The following is an 18,628-nucleotide window of genomic DNA, read 5'->3' on the forward strand; positions in this document are numbered from 1 at the left end:
TACCTTCTTTATATTTCCTTCTTTATCTGATGTTAGCTTTGTCCACATAAAAACAATTCCATCCCTAAATACATACGAACCAATACACACACGAGAGCGCGCCTGCCACCAAAATAGTTCAAACACCATGAAACCAGTGAGCTGACTGCTTCTCCAACAATCGTCCTCACTAACAACAACACGTGACCTGACGTCGCATAAACAACTCTTTCCTAAACTAATAATTGATATATTACCTATATTTATTGTAAAAAAAATCTGATGTTTTTTTCTCACAATCTTCTTTATACATCTATATATCAACCCTTCTAATAATACTGTACTTCTACACATATTAAGCCTTTCAACTATCATACTGTACTATTCTAAATTCTCTTACTTAGAATAAATCAAAATAAATTCTCTAATCTCTTTCCTGCGATGAGGAGACTTTCCCTTGTAAAGAGTCTATCCGCATACCCAGATATACCAGATTCTGTTTGGGCTCTAAAAAGGACTCCTTAAAATTTACTAGGATCCCCATATTGCCACAAAACTCGATAAGTATGGCTCGATGTTGGAGAAGGGCCTCCATTTTGTCTAACAGAAATAGCTAATTGTTTAGATAGTGAAGGAGACGAATGCCGTTGGCATGTGTCCAAACTGAGACCAGTGTAAACACTCAAATGAGCACTCGGCACTATTGTATCTTTCCCTGCAAAATGAATCTTAGGTACTTCCTTAATGAGGGATGAAGAGAGATATGGAAGTACGTATCTTTAAATCTAACGTGAACATGAAAGTCTTTCATACTTACAGCTAGTTTGACCAATGCTGCAGTCTCGTCCTTGAACGGTGTTTGACTGGTCTCCAGCCTCCAGATACCTTCTCTACAAGAATGAGTCCACTGATGAAGACTGGGGATTCGTTGGCATTCTCCTGAAGACCCCTTCTTCATCATGGTCTGGATTTACTGCCCATTGGGCAACATGCTTCAGAGATCCATGTGCGAAGAATAATGATCTCGTTGCTGGACGAATTACAGGAGAGGCCGAGGACATAGCCTTTGCGAAGGACAGCAACCACCTAACGTTTGGCCTTGTGGTGTTGCCACTGCTGCCACCTTGGTAACACGCATCCTCCCACCAGTGGCATAGCAGGAGGAAGGCCCACACTAGCAAGGATGCTAATAACATCCACCGGCTTTAACCCCTCAACCTTTCTACTTATTACCCTGAAAGGGTAACCTAAAAGGGGTAGACTTTTTGGCGGTGTTCTGCCTTGAAGTATCCTTAGCGGACTTGTGAGGTTGCCTTGCCACAGGAGAAGCTCTAGATGATACAGTTGCTGAGGTGAATCAGGATGTCATATTGAAGATGGAAGCTTGGGAAAGTAGGCACGTGTTTGCACGGAGGCAAGGGCTGGCGCGTTGGCGCAGCAGTGAGCAGGAGAGCGTTGCTGCGTTGGTGAACGTTGGCATGTTGGAGCAGGCTGGTGCGTCGGCAAACATTGACGCGCACGGGATGCTTTGCAATGAGAATTAACTGCCTGGTGGTCCATTGATGAGCGCACGCGTTGATGATCAGGCGACTGTTGCCGTGGAGTAAGTTGGTGAGTACGGACGGCAGAAACCTCAGGGGATCTCCTTGAGGTATGGTGAGGGACAGCAGTCGTGCGTCCAGGAGAACGATGGCCTGCAGCAGTGCGCTGTCTGAGCGAACGGTGCTTTGCAGGAGCTTGGCACGCTGGCGAACGCCACGTTTGTTGCCGTTGGTTGGAGAGCGCGCGACGAGCAGGATCCTCTTGACGAGTTGGAAAGGAGCGCGCAGGAGAAAGACGCACAGGCAAATGGTGCGTGGGCGAATGACACGTTGGCGATTGGCGCGTGGTTGGTTGTCTTAGACTTCTTTCAACAAAACCCAAACCTTTTCATCTGGGAGGCAGACCACTCCGAACACTCAGAACATGTGTTACCCACATCACACCGTTGACCTCTGCTGGAAGGGCATAGGGTGAGGATCGGTGTCCCCAGCGGACATGAAAGTACTGCAGGAGCGGCCCTCAGGTCTAGGGCAGGTACGCATGGCCGGCAGAAGTCAAAACACACAAAAATGGCATTAATGGCAGTCCAATTACAGTCAGACCTCATTAAACGCAGTTTCGTTTTTTTGCGGCCAAGGAGGTAAAAAGAAAATTGGGTTATTGTTTACCCAACATTAAGAATTTGATTTTGAAAAGTTGGCAACAGCATTAGGATGGCCAACAATTCAATACCTATTAAATATAAATTCTCATATAAATTGCAATAAAATTCAAGCTGGACAATAATTTCAAATAGACCGTGCTCCTTTACACTGGGAGCGCTGCGCGACACTATCCTAGCTCTCTGTACAGTGTGTATCCAATCACCATGATAAAAAATTACAGCTATATTTGAAATAAACCAGATTTTGATTAAACTGGCATTTCACTTAACTGTATCCAATAATAATGGATGTAATATTCAGTTCTTAGTATCGAATTTATAATTAAATATATAGCGAATTATAATCTCATACATTGTTTACATTCAAATCAGCTTATCAAATCTGCGTAGTCCATCGTCAACCTACATTTGCTTTCACAATATTATTCCCCTGATATGACCATTCACTTTCACAGAATTACCTCACTGATATAACCTATCATGCATATTAGTATGATATCTCCTTCACATTATTATTGTCCTTCACTTATATTACTATATCCTTAATCCTTTTACCAAATCCCTTTTATACATTTACTTTGCTCTCGCACACACATCTACAACTCTTTCGATTCTCTTTATTTTTTGCAATTTTATTCATCTTCTCTTTTCAAGCATTCATTCCTCATTTTCATCTTATTAACCATTCTAAATGCCTTTCTTATTCCTCATTCTACATATTCCCATTCCTATTTTTCATTCCTTCTCGCATTTCCAAAATTCATTGATTTATTTAATTTAGCACATATTTGGCTAAGGGAATGTGCTACCACAAGGCTCGGGCAATCTGAACGCACGCTACCGCCTCCCTGTCTCGTCTCTTTGTCATATTGTTTCATCCTTCTCTCTCCCTGGCGTTTCAGTTAACTGTATCCAATAATAATGCATGTAATAACCACATTTTAGTATTGTATTTATAATTAAAAACTTAGCGAATTATAATCTTATGCATTGTTTACATTAAAATCAGCTGATCAAACCTGCCTAGTCCGTTGTCAACCTCAATTTTCGGATCAAATAACTCTGGTGATGCATGATATTCTAGTTTTTAGCTCTGTGGTGCTTGATTATAAAGCCACAATAAAGACTTAGCAAAGAAACAGATTTCATTTAATACAGAGAGAGAGAGAGAGAGAGAGAGAGAGAGAGAGAGAGAGAGAGAGAGAGAGAGAGAGAGAGAGAGAGAGAGAGAGAGAGAGAGAGAAATATGAATGATTTGAAGTTTTCTGGCATCTCTCTCTCTCTCTCTCTCTCTCTCTCTCTCTCTCTCTCTCTCTCTCTCTCTCTCTCTCTCTCTCTCTCTCTGAGAGAGAGAGAGAGAGAGAGAGAGAGAGAGAGAGAGAGAGAGAGAGAGAGAGAGAGAGAGAGAGAGAGAGAGAGAGAAATATGAATGATTTGAAGTTTTCTGGCATCCTCTCTCTCTCTCTCTCTCTCTCTCTCTCTCTCTCTCTCTCTCTCTCTCTCTCTCTCTCTCTCTCTCTCTCTCTCTCTCGATTTTGTTTCAGAGGCATTATTGGATTTTAGAAAAATTATATTTTCAATTTAAAATAAATTTTTTAATATACTTACCCGGTGAATATATAAATAGCTTACGTCTCCGACGGTCGACAGATTCCAAAAACTCGCGAGCGATCGCCATGAAGGTTGCCGGGTGTGCCCACCAGCGCCGACTATCGGCCAGATACCACATATACTTCTCAACCAAACCAGTTCTTCTCAGTCCGTAGGGTCTCTGTCGGGGAGGAAGGGAGGGCCTTGAATTATATATATTCACCGGGTAAGTATATTCAAAAATTTATTTTAAATTGAAAACATCATTTTTAAATATTAAACTTAGCCGGTGAATATATAAATAGCTGATTCACACCCATGGTGGTGGGTAGAGACCAGTATTAAAACAATAAAGGCGTATATGCTCAAGAGTTTTTGACAAATATTCAAAAAAACAAACTTAAGTATAGGTACCTGATAAGGAAGCTGACTCTGATGATTACTCTGCCTCATTAGTCCGCTATCCTCACGAAGCCCAGCGATCCTCTCAGGATGCTGAAAGACTCCCAGGAGCTGCTATAACCAGGGTAAACACCCCTACAACAGGACCTCATCAATACCCTTAATCTGGGCGCTCTCAAGAAACAATATTTTGACCACCCGCCAAATCAAAAGATTGCGAAAGACTTCTTAGTCTCCCGTGCAACCCAAAACAAGATTAAAAATTTCAAGAGAAGATTAAAAGGATATTGGGATTAAGGGAATGTAGTGGTAGAACCTTCACCCACTACTGCACTCGCTGCTACAAATGGTCCCAACGTGTAGCAGTCCTCATAAAGAGTCTGGACATCTTTCAAGTAATATGAAGCAAACACCGACTTGCTTCTCCAAAAGGTCGCGTCCATAATACTTTTACGGGATCTATTTTGTTTAAACGCTACTGAAGTTGCTATCGCTCTAACTTCATGAGAGTTGACTTTAAGCAAATTACGATCTTTCTCACTTAAATGAGAGTGTGCCTCTCTAATCAATAGTCTAATAAAATAAGACAACGCATTCTTCGACATGGGCAAAGAGGGCTTTTTAACGGAGAACCATAAAGCCTCTGAAAAACCTCGCAGCGGTCTAGTTCTGGATAAATAAAATTTAAGAGCTCTAACGGGGCACAGCACTCTTTCAAATTCATTCCCACAATCTCAGATAGACTGGGGATTTCAAATGATTTAGGCCAAGGACGAGACGGAAGTTCATTCTTGGCCAAGAAACCAAGTTGAAGAGAACATACTGCTTTATTAGCAGAGAAGCCGATATTCTTGCTAAAAGCATGTATCTCGCTAACCCTTTTCGCAGAAGCCAAGCTCACCAAAAAAAGTGTCTTGAGGGTAAGATCCTTCAGGGAGGCTGAATTTATTGGTTAAAACCTGTCTAACATAAGGAACTGTAGGACCACGTCCAAGTTCCAAGCAGGAGTAGAAATATGACGCTCCTTGGAAGTCTCGAAAGACTTAGGCAGGTCTTGAAGATCTTTGTTATTAGAAAGATCCAAATCTCTATGCCTGAAAACAGAAGCTAACATGCTTCTGTAGCCTTTAATGGTAGACACAGAAAGGGAGCGACCGTTTCTCAGATAAAGCAGAAAATCTGCAATCTGCGCTACAGAGGTACTGGAAGAGGAAATAGAGGAGGACTTGCACCAGTCTCTAAATACCTCCCATTTAGACTGATAGATCCTGATGGTAGAGGATCTTCTAGCCCTCGCGATCGCTCTAGCTGCCTCCTTCGAAAACCCTCGAGCTCTAGAGAGTCTTTCGATAGTCTGAAGGCAGTTAGACGAAGCGCGGGGAGGCTTTGATGAAATCTCTTTACGTGAGGCTGCCGCAAGAGATCCATCCGCAACGGCAGACTTCTTGGAATGTCTACTAGCCATAGAAGTACCTCTGTGAACCACTCTCTCGCGGCCAGAGGGAAGCAACCAACGTCAACCTGGTCCCTTCGTGAGAGGCGAACTTCTGAAGCACCTTGTTTAGGATCTTGAAAGGTGGAAAGGCATAGACGTCTAGGTGAGACCAGTCCAGAAGAAACGCGTCTATGTGGGCCACCTCTGGATCTGGAACCGGAGAGCAATAAGTCGGGAGCCTCTTTGTCAAAGAGGTTGCAAAGAGATCGATGGTGGGTCAACCCCAAGTCATCCATAGTCTCTCGCACACATCCTTGTGGAGCATCCACTCCGAAGGAATCACCTGTCCTCTTCGGCTGAGACAGTCCGCTAAGACATTCAACTCCCCTTGGACGAATCTCGTCAAAAGAGAGATGTTTCGATCTTTTGACCAAGTGAGAAGGTCCCTTGCGATGACGAAAAGAGAGTGGGAGTGAGTGCCTCCTTGCTTCGAGATGTAAGCCAAGGCCGTGGTATTGTCTGCATTCACCTCCACCACCTTGTTTCGAACCAGACTCTCGAAACTCCTTAACGCTAGATGGACTGCTAAAAGCTCTCTGCAGTTTATGTGAAGACTCCACTGGTCTGCGGACCAAAGACCCGAGCACTCCAGATTGTCCAGAGTCGCCCCCCAACCCAAATCCGATGTGTCTGAAAACAACACATGGTTTGGGTTCTTGACTGCCAGAGAAAGACCTTCCCGAAGTCTTATGTTGCTGTCCCACCAAGCTAGACAAGTCTTGACTGAATCGGAGATTGGAATCGAGACCGTCTCTAAACCCTTCTCCTTGTTCCAATGGAGGTCTAGGTGAAACTGGAGAGAGCGTAGGTTGAGGCTCCCTAGAGAGATAAACTGCTCCAGCGACGAAAGAGTCCCTAGGAGGCTCATCCAAACTCTCACAGAGCAACTGTTTTTCTCTTGCACGAGACGGACTTTGAGCAAAGCCTGCTCGATCCTGTTGGAAGACGGAAAAGCCCGAAAAACTTGACTCTGTATCTCCATCCCCAAATAGAGAATGGTCTGGGATGGAGTCAGTTGCGACTTCTCCATGTTCACCAGGAGACCTAACTCTTTGGCTAGGTCCAAAGTCCACTGTAGGTCCTCCAGACAGCGATGATGGGACGACGCCCTGAGTAACCAGTCGTCCAAATACAGGGAGGCTCTGATCCCCAATAAATGTAGGAACTTCGCTACATTCCGCATGAGCCTCGTAAAAACAAGAGGAGCAGGGCTGAGGCCGAAGCACAGTGCTCGGAATTGATACACCACCTTCCTGTACACAAACCTCAGATAATGTTGAGAGTTTGGATGTATCGGAATGTGGAAGTACGCATCCTGCAGGTCGAGAGAGACCATCCAGTCGCCCTCTCTGACCGCTGCTAAAACGGATTTGGTGGTCTCCATCGTGAATTTTGTTTTTACAACAAACACATTGAGAGCACTTACATCCAGCACTGGCCTCCAACCTCCTGTGTTCTTCGGAACCAGGAAGACACGGTTGTAAAAACCTGGGGATTGAAGGTCCGAGACTTTCACCACCGCCCCCTTTTCCAACAACAGACACACCTGCAGATGCAATGCCTGTCTCTTTGTCTCCTCTCGATACCTGGGAGAGAGGTCTATCGGAACTTTCACAAGAGGAGGTCTTCGTACAAAAGGAATTTTGTAACCCTCCTTCAGCAACAAAACAGACTCCCGGTCTGCACCCCTCTTCTCCCAGGCCTGCCAGAAGTTGGTCAATCTGGCCCCTACTGCTGTCTGAGGACGTGGGCAGTCAGACTCTGCCATGTGAGGATTTAGATCCTCTCTTCTTACCTCGTTTGCTATCGGCACGAGAGCCTCCCCTACTGGGAGCTCTGCCACGAAAAGGCGGGATAAACCTCGCCGCTGGCGTGTCAAACTTGGGTCTGCTGACATGAGAAGACGAAGGCAAAACCTTACGAGCAGACGTGGCCATTAAATCATGCGTGTTCTTCTGAACAAGAGATGCCGCGATATCTCTAATAAGCTGTTGAGGGAACAAAGTAGAAGATAAGGGAGCAAAAAGAAGTTCTGACTTCTGACAGGGAGTAACCCCTGCAGAAAGAAAAGAACACAGAGTCTCTCTCTTCTTAAGAACTCCTGCTGTGAACGTAGCCGCCAGTTCATTAGAGCCATCCCTTATTGCCTTGTCCATGCAAGACATTATCTGAATAGAGACATCCCTGTCCGCTGAAGAGACCTACTTACTTAAGGCTCCCAGGGACCAATCCAAAAAATTAAAAACCTCGAAGGCACGGAAAATTCCTTTAAGGAGATGATCCAGATCTGTAGAGAACCAGCAAACCTTCGAGCGTCTCATGGCTAGACGACGAGGAGAGTCTACAAGGCTTGAGAAGTCTCCCTGGGCAGAGGCAGGCACCCCCAAGCGGAGAACTTCTCCCGTGTCATACCAGACGCTCGCACGAGAAGCCAATTTGAAAGGGGTAAAGGCAAAAGAAGACTTCCCTAAACCTCTCCTGATCATTAACCAGTCTCCCAACAAACGCAAGGCTCTCTTAGAAGAGCGAGAGAGAACCAACTTCGTAAACGACGGAGTCGAAGAAGTCATGCCTAACGTGAATTCAGATGGCGGTGAACGTGGAGCCGCAGTAACAAAATGATCGGGGAAAAGATCCCTAAAGATAAGCATAATCTTTTTAAAATCAAGGGATTGCTGGACAACCCTAGGCTCCTCTCCATCTGAAGGGATCCCCAAAGGAACATCAGTAGGAAGGGGATCAACAACTTCCTCCTCCGAAGGAACATCATCCGACAAAGGCAAAGTCTTGCGACACGGAGAAAACACAGCATGCCGAGGCGGCAACGATTGACAGGCCACATCAATATGCGAAGGAGCCGCAGCAAAAGTCGAGGGAACGACGTCACATCGAGACTGCAAAGACTGAAGGTCTTGAGGCTGAAAAACAACACCAGACTGTGGCGACTGACGTTCGACATCACGTCGGGACAACGGAGTCGGCCGACGAACGTCACGTCGGGACTGCGGCGACTGCTGCTCAACGTCACGCTGTGACTGCGGAAATTGAAGTTCAACGGCACGTAACTGACGCGACTGACGAGGAACACGATCAGAATCACGTTTAACAGCACCGCTAACATTAGCGCTAACGTCAAAACGACGAGACAAATCTCGCTTAGGAGGTTGAAGACCTGCGTCACGCTTGCTGGACTGACGAACCGCAAGCAAAGGATCTTTACGAACCTGGTCATGATCATAAACTTCCATTAAGGATGAAAGTTTCAACTGCATGTCTTGTAAGACACTCCACTTAGGGTCAACAGGAGTCGAAACGGACCGTGACGTCGGCAACGTCTGTGCATGCAAGTCATCGCACCGAACGAGACCCTCGAACTCAACGTCACGTTTACGCTTAACAGGAGAACAGTCATCCGATGACTGAATAAGGTCAGAGCTGTCCCAATGACTACAGCCAGGATGCTGGACCTGTCCTGAAGGGACCGACTTGCGTTTCAAAGGTCTTGAAACCTTACGCCAAGGCTTCTTATGAGACGAATCATCGGAAGACGAGGAGAACTTCGTTTCTCCCGTCTTATGGTAAGGACGCGCTTGAAGAGCAACGTCTGATACCTTTGAGGGAACGTCTGTACGTTGGTTTACACCTCTCACTCCCTTAAGTCCTACGACTTTCCTTCTCCCTGGTGCAGGGGAGCTTGAAAGAGGTCTCGGACTAGGCAAGTGACAAGCACGAACAGACGAACCCTCCGTCAAAACACTAAACACATTTGAAGCACTTTCCACTTTACCAGTTTGACCCTTTAAAATTTTAATGTCGGACATAAGCTGGTTCCTGTCCGAGGCCAAGGATTCGACCTTCTCACCCAACGCTTGAATGGCCAATAACATCTCACGCATAGAAGGTTCATTAGTGCCAATAGGGGGTTCTGAAACTACCACTACAGGAGAAGGATTAGGTTCAGGGCCATGGGAAGAGGAAAAATCTATAGATCTAGAAGAGCTTCTTCTCACCCTATCTCTTTCGAGTTTCCGAATATATTTCTCATACTCCAACCACTCGAATTCCGATAAAACAATACATTCCTCACATCGATCCCCTAATTGACAAGATTTACCACGCCAATTAACACAAATAGTATGAGGATCGAGGGAAGCTTTAGGAAGACGTTTATTACAGTCTTTCGCACATTTACGATAGACAGGAGAAGGGTCAGCCATTATGAAAATCTCAAAAAAAATCCAAAAGAAAGCCAAGTTCAGCAACAATAATCAAAAAAGGGTTTCAAGAGTTTTATCGAAGAAAACCAACACAGCGAAAGCAATAAAACCAAGAACAAGTACTTCACCAATCAGTAGAAACTTCAGGTTAAGCGCGAGCGGAACCAATGCTGTCACTACCACCAACAGAGAAGAACTGGTTTGGTTAAGAAGTATATGCGGTATCTGGCCGATAGTCGGCGCTGGTGGGCACACCCGGCAACCTTCATGGCGATCGCTCGCGAGTTTTTGGAATCTGTCGACTGTCGGAGACGTAAGCTATTTATATATTCACCGGCTAAGTTTAATATTTAAAATTACTATTTAAATAGTTAATTGTGCTTAAATAAAACATTTGTGCTTTTTAAATTTTGGGTCTATTTAATCAAGCTAAGTATTTTGGGTGTTGTGCTCAGATCATTTGATATGATCACTTGTTTCGGACAATTAGGAACTTTTACATTATTTGCCAAGAGATCGCATGGTGGTTGTTCGAAACCTCTAAATTTGCAGGTTATCGGTACTTACACTATGAGATACAGGAAAACAAATGATGCAAAAAAGTTTAAGAAAAAAAACAATTCAACAAACTTGAAATTAAAAACCATAAAAATCAACACTACCATTCGAACTTTTAAAAAGTGCTTAAAAAATTCCACCATCCTCTAGGGGATAATCTTCGTTGCTTTCATTTGTACTACAGTACTAGCACATTAGCACTGTCATCGTCCTCTGTTTAGTCTAAATTGATTGAAATGCTTTTACTGTATACAGTACTTAGAAATCCTAAACAAATTAAATAAAGATGATTTCATATCATACTTTTGCTAAACACGCCATCTAAAACCAAATTCATTGCTTAATTTACATTTTATCGACAATCATAATGAACAAACGAACGCAGTTACACATCTGTGTATGGGTTAGAAACTTAACATAAATGAAATAAGAGCAATTTTATGCCATGATTTTCATAAAAAAAGCCCCCTAAAACAGAAAAAGTTTTCTTTATGTTTCATTGCCGATCATGATGAACAAACGAACGCATTTACACATGCAAGTGATAACCAATGATAATAAGAGCTTTTAGTAAAGATGTTATTATGAATAAAGATTATATGTGATAAAATACTTATAACCAAAGTATAGTAACAGGCTGGCCTTGAAATTGCTGTCTGCCCATTACATGGAGTAGTGTATATGATAAAACTGCTTTTTTTTTTAAAGGAAATTTTGGGGTTCGCTGTTTACATTTAGTCGTCCTTTACACGGTAATATACGGTATATGATTTATTAAAGCTTAATTAACGATTTAAATAATCGTAATTTTCTAGAATGCAATAATGCTTCCGAAACAAAATCGAGAGAGAGAGAGAGAGAGAGAGAGAGAGAGAGAGAGAGAGAGAGAGAGAGGAGAGAGAGAGAGAGAGAGAGGAGAGAGAGAGAGAGAGAGAGAGAGAATCAGCTGTTGAAAAGTGATCAAATGCACAGATTTTGTTTTATTTATTTAAAAGAAACAATTATTATCAACATATTTAAGTTTTTAGTTTATAAAGTACAGTAAGCTGTATTTCTGTTTACGAAAGCATAGATAACATACTGCGCAAGAGACAACACAAAGTTGCGTCATGCTTCTACAGTAGCGGCATAGGCTACAGTCGTCTATACAAAAACACCGAACATTTACAGTAAGTACAGTTCGGCTGTAATGTAGTAATACATATACAGTGGTACCTCTACATACGAATTTAATTCGTTCCACAACCAACTTCGGATGTAGAAAATGTTCGGATGTAGAAACGAATTTTCCCATAAGAATACATGGTAATTCATTTAATTCGTTCCTCAGCCTAAAAACCCATACTAAATACTTAATAAATGGCTACACATAATTACACATAACAATAACATAACTGCATAATATGAAAGAAGCATGTAAAAAAGATAATTATAAAGAAATAATAAATAAAAAATGTGTTTTATTGCCACTTTACCTTAGAGACAGGCCAACGCAGGTGTAGGATTTGCTACGCCAGGAAGAGACGGACGATCAGCGAGAAGGTAGACATGGTGTTAATATGTTCTTTAAATAAATACTCTCTCTCTCTCTCGTTCTTCTTCACTGTTAGTGTTAGAGACGTCTATTATTTTTTTTCTGAGAGAGAGAGAGAGAGAGAGAGAGAGAGAGAGAGAGAGAGAGAGAGAGAGGAGAGAGAGAGAGAGAGAGAGATTAAACAAAAATGTGTTGTGTACATATCATTTTTAACAGCGTTAACGAGTTGAAAGACGGCTAAATGTAACTAAAAAAACAATATCGGCGAATCTGAATTCCTTTATTAACTAAAACAAATATTGATACAAACACACTCGTGTGGGTATGCGCAAACACACACACACACACACGAGGAGACACGATCGGCGAGGAGGTAGAGATGGTGACTGCGATAACATACCGTAACTTACACTACGGAAATTTTAATCTAACTTAGCTTATTTTTTATTTTTTTATTTTTATATTTCATATTTTTTACATTTTTTTTTCTTTTGATTTTTTATTTTCATCACTTTCAGTGACGAGTTACGGTATGTTATCGCAGTCACCATCTCTACCTCCTCCCCGACCGTCTCTCTTACTGCGTAGTAATTTTTGCACCTGTGTGGTGTGTGTTTGTGCATACGTACACGAGTGTGTTTGTATCAATATTTGTTTTAGTTAATAAAGGAATTCAGATTAGCTGTTATTACTTCTTAGTTACATTTAATTGTTTTTCAACTCGTTGACGCTGTTAAAAATCATTTGTACTCTAAACACATTTTTGTTTAATCTCTCTCTCTCTCTCTCTCTCTCTCTCTCTCTCTCTCTCTCTCTCTCTCTCTCTCTCTCTCTCTCTCTCGGAAAAAAATAATAGACGTATCTAACACTATAACAGCGAAGAAGAACAAGAGAGAGAGAGAGAGAGAGAGAGAGAGAGAGAGAGGAGAGAGAGAGAGAGAGAGAGAGAGAGAGAGAGAGAGAGAGAGAAAGAGAGAGAGAAAGAGAGAGAGAGAGAGAGAGATATTTTATTTAAAGAATATGTTAATGCTATGTTTAGAGAGAAACAGAAAAAGAGAGAAGTCTTATTTAAAAGAGCTTGTTAATGCTATCATGGTTTTCTTTGCTTCACTTTTTTCTTTCTTTCTGTTCATCACGCTGGCCCTTCTCACAAATTATCGTTGCCAACAATCTCTTTGTTCTTTATCCCTATCAACAAAAGGCGTTCTATCTCTTCCAGGGTATTGCTAAGATGTCTTGTAATAATGGTGATCACCTTCGATGGTTATTTGCTTTAATGGCTGCCTTCAGCTAGATGATCCTCGAGATCATAGGCCTATTCCGGCCATATTGTTTAGCCATACAGTATCACTCACATGCACACTGCTCTCATGTTTTTCTATAATTTCTTGCTTCAATTCTAATGAAAGAATTGCCTTCTTTCTGTACTGAAACTTAGCTTCTTAGGCACCATGATTATAGGTAAAATCAAAAAGGAAATGTGAGAAAAGGAAGAAAATAAGCACTGTTAATAACAGACCAAACAGAGGACAACCACACGATACACACAAGAATAGAGAACTGAGCACTCGACGCTCAATGGCGTAATGTTTACTTCGTGTGTCGAAATAAAATTCGGGTGTAGAGTCAAAAATTTGCTCGAATTTTACTTCGGATGTTGGAAAATTCGGATGTAGATACGTTCGTGTGTAGAGGTTCCACTGTATTATAGTAATATAAATTACAGTATCAGTGAGTATTAGGTTACAGTACAGTATTACTAGGTAGGAATAACTTTTGCTATACAGAACAGTAAGGGAATGATGACGACTCTGTAAACTTTACCTTAGCACAATAATGTACTGTAACCTTACCGTGTCCAGTACACGGTGTACATGTGTGCAAACGTTCTATACACTGTACGTATGATTATAAACTGTTGTAGAAACCAAATTAAAACTATTAGGCAGTACTTACTATGTTAATCATCATCTCGGGCACCCGCTTGTGGCACAGGGCAGTGACTTTTTAGGTTGGGAGCTAGCCCACCCTAGAGTATTATTTATTCGCGATTTTTCACTTATCGTGTCTCTCTCTGTAACCTAACTATCACGATAATCGAGGTCTGACTGTACTGTATTTGGGAGGATGAAGAGCGGCAACAACAGTTCACCATCCAAGCCAAAAGCAAAGTGAGCTCAATCACAGGTGTGAGAGTGGGAGGGATAGCAAACTAACCCCCCTACCGCCCTCACTAAATTTTAATGGCTCAACCTTTCAGCTTAGCCAAGAGTAATACCGCTAATTAATAGCGTAAGTTTGTATTCCAGTTACGGAACAAATTCCATTTTCATATTACAATAACTTTTTCATACAAACCCATCAATCATACACTAGCACCACCCACTATACCCTTATTCTTCTTGTTGTAAGAGTTACTCTGCAAGAGAAAAAGATCCAGATAGTTACTAATAACTTAAGTGCATGTGTGTATTGAGTATTTCCTAGTTATTCTACTTTCCCATAACTTGGACATCAGAATTGCCATGTTACGGGATACTGCAACCACAAGTTGGGCTCTATAGATTGATATATTTGTATGAATACAACATACACACACATAAGTACAGTACTGTATATGTTAACTTTATAAAACTTACAATGGCGGTCAAAAGGGACATCATCCTCCACAAAGGGTTCAAAATCACTACGGTGTTGACGCATATAAGCTACAACATCTTGTCTGTGCTTCTGATGAGTATTTGGAGTTCCATCTAGTTGATCACCTAAAGCTCTAAACAGACAATTTCTGCAAACAAGATAGCACAATCACATAAAAAAGCCAATAAACTTCATGTTTATTTACTACATTATAATATCCAAACAACAAAAATTTAAAATCAATATCAGTCGCAAAACAAATATAAAAAATCTTACCCATCACCAGGGATCTCTCTAAGAGTAAGTCCCATGGCAAACAACTGTTGTTTTAATGATACGTAACTTGAATCTGTACCATTCTGACCTGATCTGGCTTTTCGTGCAGCTCGCTGGGCACTTCTAGTAGCCCTTTCTTCACGTTTGCGGGCCATCTATGAAAATTATAATACAATAATTAAATGTGCAATGCTTTACTTCTTATTGCGATTCTGATAAACAGTAACTTAAAATGGCAACAAAATTGCATCCTACTAAAAATAAACTGCAAATATGACTTCTCCAACAATGGGTGTGTGACATGTGGATGAATATCCAACAGGGTGAAGGCTACCAATTTTCCCACTGCAAGCAAGAAATACTGTATTCTTATTACATAATCATCAAGCTTATTTCATACTTGATATAGAAATCTTTATTTTCTTCAGTCCTCACTTCTTATTACAATTTTTAATCACCAATCAATTCTAAACCACATCATTATTGTTTACCTCCAAAAACCAATTGTCACCTTTTATCATTAATTTTTAAATACACCAATCTTACATGATTGCATATGCTGTACCTTTGATAAATTAAGTATGACCTATTCGGATATAATTTGTATTTTTTCCCCAATAGAAACCTTAAGCTATTTATGTGGATTAATCTTTCAGTGAAGCTGGAAGGTAGCCATTACACTAAAAGTGCGATGGTGGCAACCCTGCCTGACCGCTTGAGCAGGTAGGTCGGGGGTGGGCTATAGGGTACCCAGCCGCCTCTATATATACACCTCACGGCCGTGAGCTACGTCACTTTTTGATTGCAAGCAGGACTTCTGGAGGAACAGGTGATGGCAAGCCAATTCATATAAATAACTACAGGTTTGTATTACTAAGAGAAAAATACAAATTATATCTGTGAATTTGTCATTCGTTCCCATACAAATAAACCTTACGTTATTTATGTGGATGACTCACTCTAAGGAGAGTGGAAGTCCTGATTCTGGAATGGACATTGACCCAGGTTTACCTAGTACAGTATATGACTGTGGTCTAGGGAAAACCTTAACACCTAGCTAAACATAGAAAGTGAGTATAACAGCGGCCTGAGCTATGTGTCATGAGAGCTATGTAAGTCTTGTATGAACACATTTCAAGTTTATATAGGAATTAACATAGAAGTTTCCTGTTGCTTACCTCGCGGGTAGTAACGGGGGACATGGACAGTATATTAATTTATGACAATACTACGCTACACAAGGGAAGTGATAATTACGTGCAGAGGTTAAGTCAGCTTGCAGAGGGACCCATGGTGCTGTAACCCAAGGGAGGGGAAGATGAAGAAAGGAAAAAGCCAAACATACTCTTTTTCATCCCAGTCTTAACCCCGGGTAACCAATGCCCTCGACCATTTACTACTTGTCAAACATGTAGCCCAAAGTATTTCTTAAACCACTTGTTGAGCAGCCACCACAGGACGATAGAAAATATATCGAGTCTCCTGTGTGTCATGTCTCTTAAATAGTGGGCTGTAAATGTATTTTGACGTTTCTACACTCCCACATGTAATACCTGCAGCAGAGAAAAGTTTCGTTTGAATGCCAGGGACGTACTGATGTCCCTGACGTCATGGGCTTTAGGTCGTCGTGCCGAAGGAGTACCCAGGGTAATTGTTTACAACACCCACCCACGCCTCTCCACTTACTCCGAAATAATGCAATCCTGCAGTTCTCAACCTCCTTGCACGGGTAATTAGGTGGTTATTTAAATTCTGGGAAAACAACAATTAGCAAGATATGTTGAGGCAGGGGGAAGGGGGTTATAAAAAGAAAATAGCTCGGTTTCCTCACTAAAACGACTTGGAACTGACATGTCAACATAGTCAACCAAACAGAATTTGTGATGCCTGCGTACAAAAACAAGAAGTTTGTGATGCCAGCACACATTTGATATACTGTATATTCAAAATATACATACATACATACATATACCAAGGCACTTCCCTCCAATTTTGGGAGGTAGCCGACATCAACAAATGAAACAAAAAACAAAAAAGGGGGACCTCTACTCTCTACGTTCCTCCCCAGCCCTAACAAGGAACTCAACCGAGTTTCAGCTGGTACTGCTAGGGTGCCACAGCCCACCCCCCTCCCCTGTTATCCCACCCACAGATGAAGCTTCATAGTGCTTGAATCCCCTACTTGCTGCTACCTCCGCGGTCATCCAAGGCATCGGAGGAAACCTGCAGGGCCTACCGGAACTACGTCACAATCGCTCGCCATTCATTCCTATTTCTAGCACGCTCTCTTGCCTCTCTCACATCTATCCTCCTATCACCAAGGAGCTTCCTTCACTCCATCCATCCACCCAAACTTTGGCCTTCCTCTTGTGCTTCTCCCATCAACTCTTGCATTCATCACCTTCTTTAGCAGACAGCCATTTTCCATTCTCTCAACATGGCCAAACCACCTCAACACATTCATATCCACTCTAGCTGCTAACTCATTTCTTACACCCGTTCTCACTCTCACCACTTCGTTCCTAACCCTATCTACTCGAGATACACCAGCCATACTCCTTAGACACTTCATCTCAAACACATTTAATTTCTGTCTCTCCGTCACTTTCATTCCCCACAACTCCGATCCATACATCACAGTTGGTACAATCACTTTCTCATATAGAACTCTCTTTATATTCATGCCCAACCCTCTATTTTTTACTACTCCCTTAACTGCCCCCAACACTTTGCAACCTTCATTCACTCTCTGACGTACATCTGCTTCCACTCCACCATTTGCTGCAACAACAGACCCCAAGTACTTAAACTGATCCACCTCCTCAAGTAACTCTCCATTCAACATGACATTCAACCTTGCACCACCTTCCCTTCTCGTACATCTCATAACCTTACTCTTACCCACATTAACTCTCAACTTCCTTCTCTCACACACTCTTCCAAATTCTGTCACTAATCGGCCAAGCTTCTCTTCTGTGTCTGCAACCAGCACAGTATCATCCGCAAACAACAACTGATTTACCTCCCATTCATGGTCATTCTCGTCTACCAGTTTTAATCCTCGTCCAAGCACTCGAGCATGGATTAATTACTCAAAACTGTCCATAAAATATGCAATTTACAAATAGTGACACTTTTGAGTAATCACTCACTTTTTGATTAAGTATATTTTGAATATACAGTACGTACATCAAATGTACGCTGGCATCACATACTTGTTTATGTACGCTGGCATCACAAATTCTGTTTGGTTGATTATGTTGACATGTCAGTCCCAAGTCGTTTAGTGAGGAAACTGAGCTATTTTCTTTATATAACCCCTTCCCCCCTCTTCAACATATCTTGCTAATTATTGCTTTCCCAGAATTTAAATAACCACCTAATTACTGTGCAAGAAGATGTGAACTGCAGGAATGCATTATACTGGAGTAAATGGAGAGCGTGGTGTTGTAAACAATTACCGTATCCGAGACTAGAGCTTTTTCAATCACTTGGCTTATCTGGGATGAAATAGTGTTCTTAGTGATCCTCCTCTTAACCCTTCCAGAGCTAACAAAAAGTGATGTTAGTCTGGGCTGTGTTGCTGCAGTGCATTCAAGATATCTTAAACTCCTCACTGGGCACAGTAACAATTGATCTGGACTATTGGTTCCAGAACGTAAACTCATAATATGAAAAGGCCTGAATCTAATGTCCAGTACCCCCGGGATTTTGAGTCTTGGCAATGAACT

General features: G+C 42.0%; 1 protein-coding gene across 1 annotated transcript in view; it reads right to left on the minus strand.

Annotated features, from left to right (window-relative positions):
* Nucleotides 1-18,628, minus strand: part of LOC137616063 (OTU domain-containing protein 3-like) — a 130,797-nt gene that overhangs the window by 84,020 nt on the left and 28,149 nt on the right. Inside the window, exons 2-3 of the mRNA XM_068345740.1 lie at nt 14,898-15,052; nt 14,621-14,769 (exon numbers count right to left, since the gene is read on the minus strand). Coding sequence (XP_068201841.1) covers nt 14,621-14,769; nt 14,898-15,052 — 304 coding nt within the window. The remainder of the gene's footprint in view (nt 1-14,620; nt 14,770-14,897; nt 15,053-18,628) is intronic.

This window comes from Palaemon carinicauda, chromosome 22 (genome assembly GCF_036898095.1).
Source record: "Palaemon carinicauda isolate YSFRI2023 chromosome 22, ASM3689809v2, whole genome shotgun sequence".
In the NCBI taxonomy this organism is placed as follows: Eukaryota; Metazoa; Arthropoda; class Malacostraca; order Decapoda; family Palaemonidae; genus Palaemon; species Palaemon carinicauda.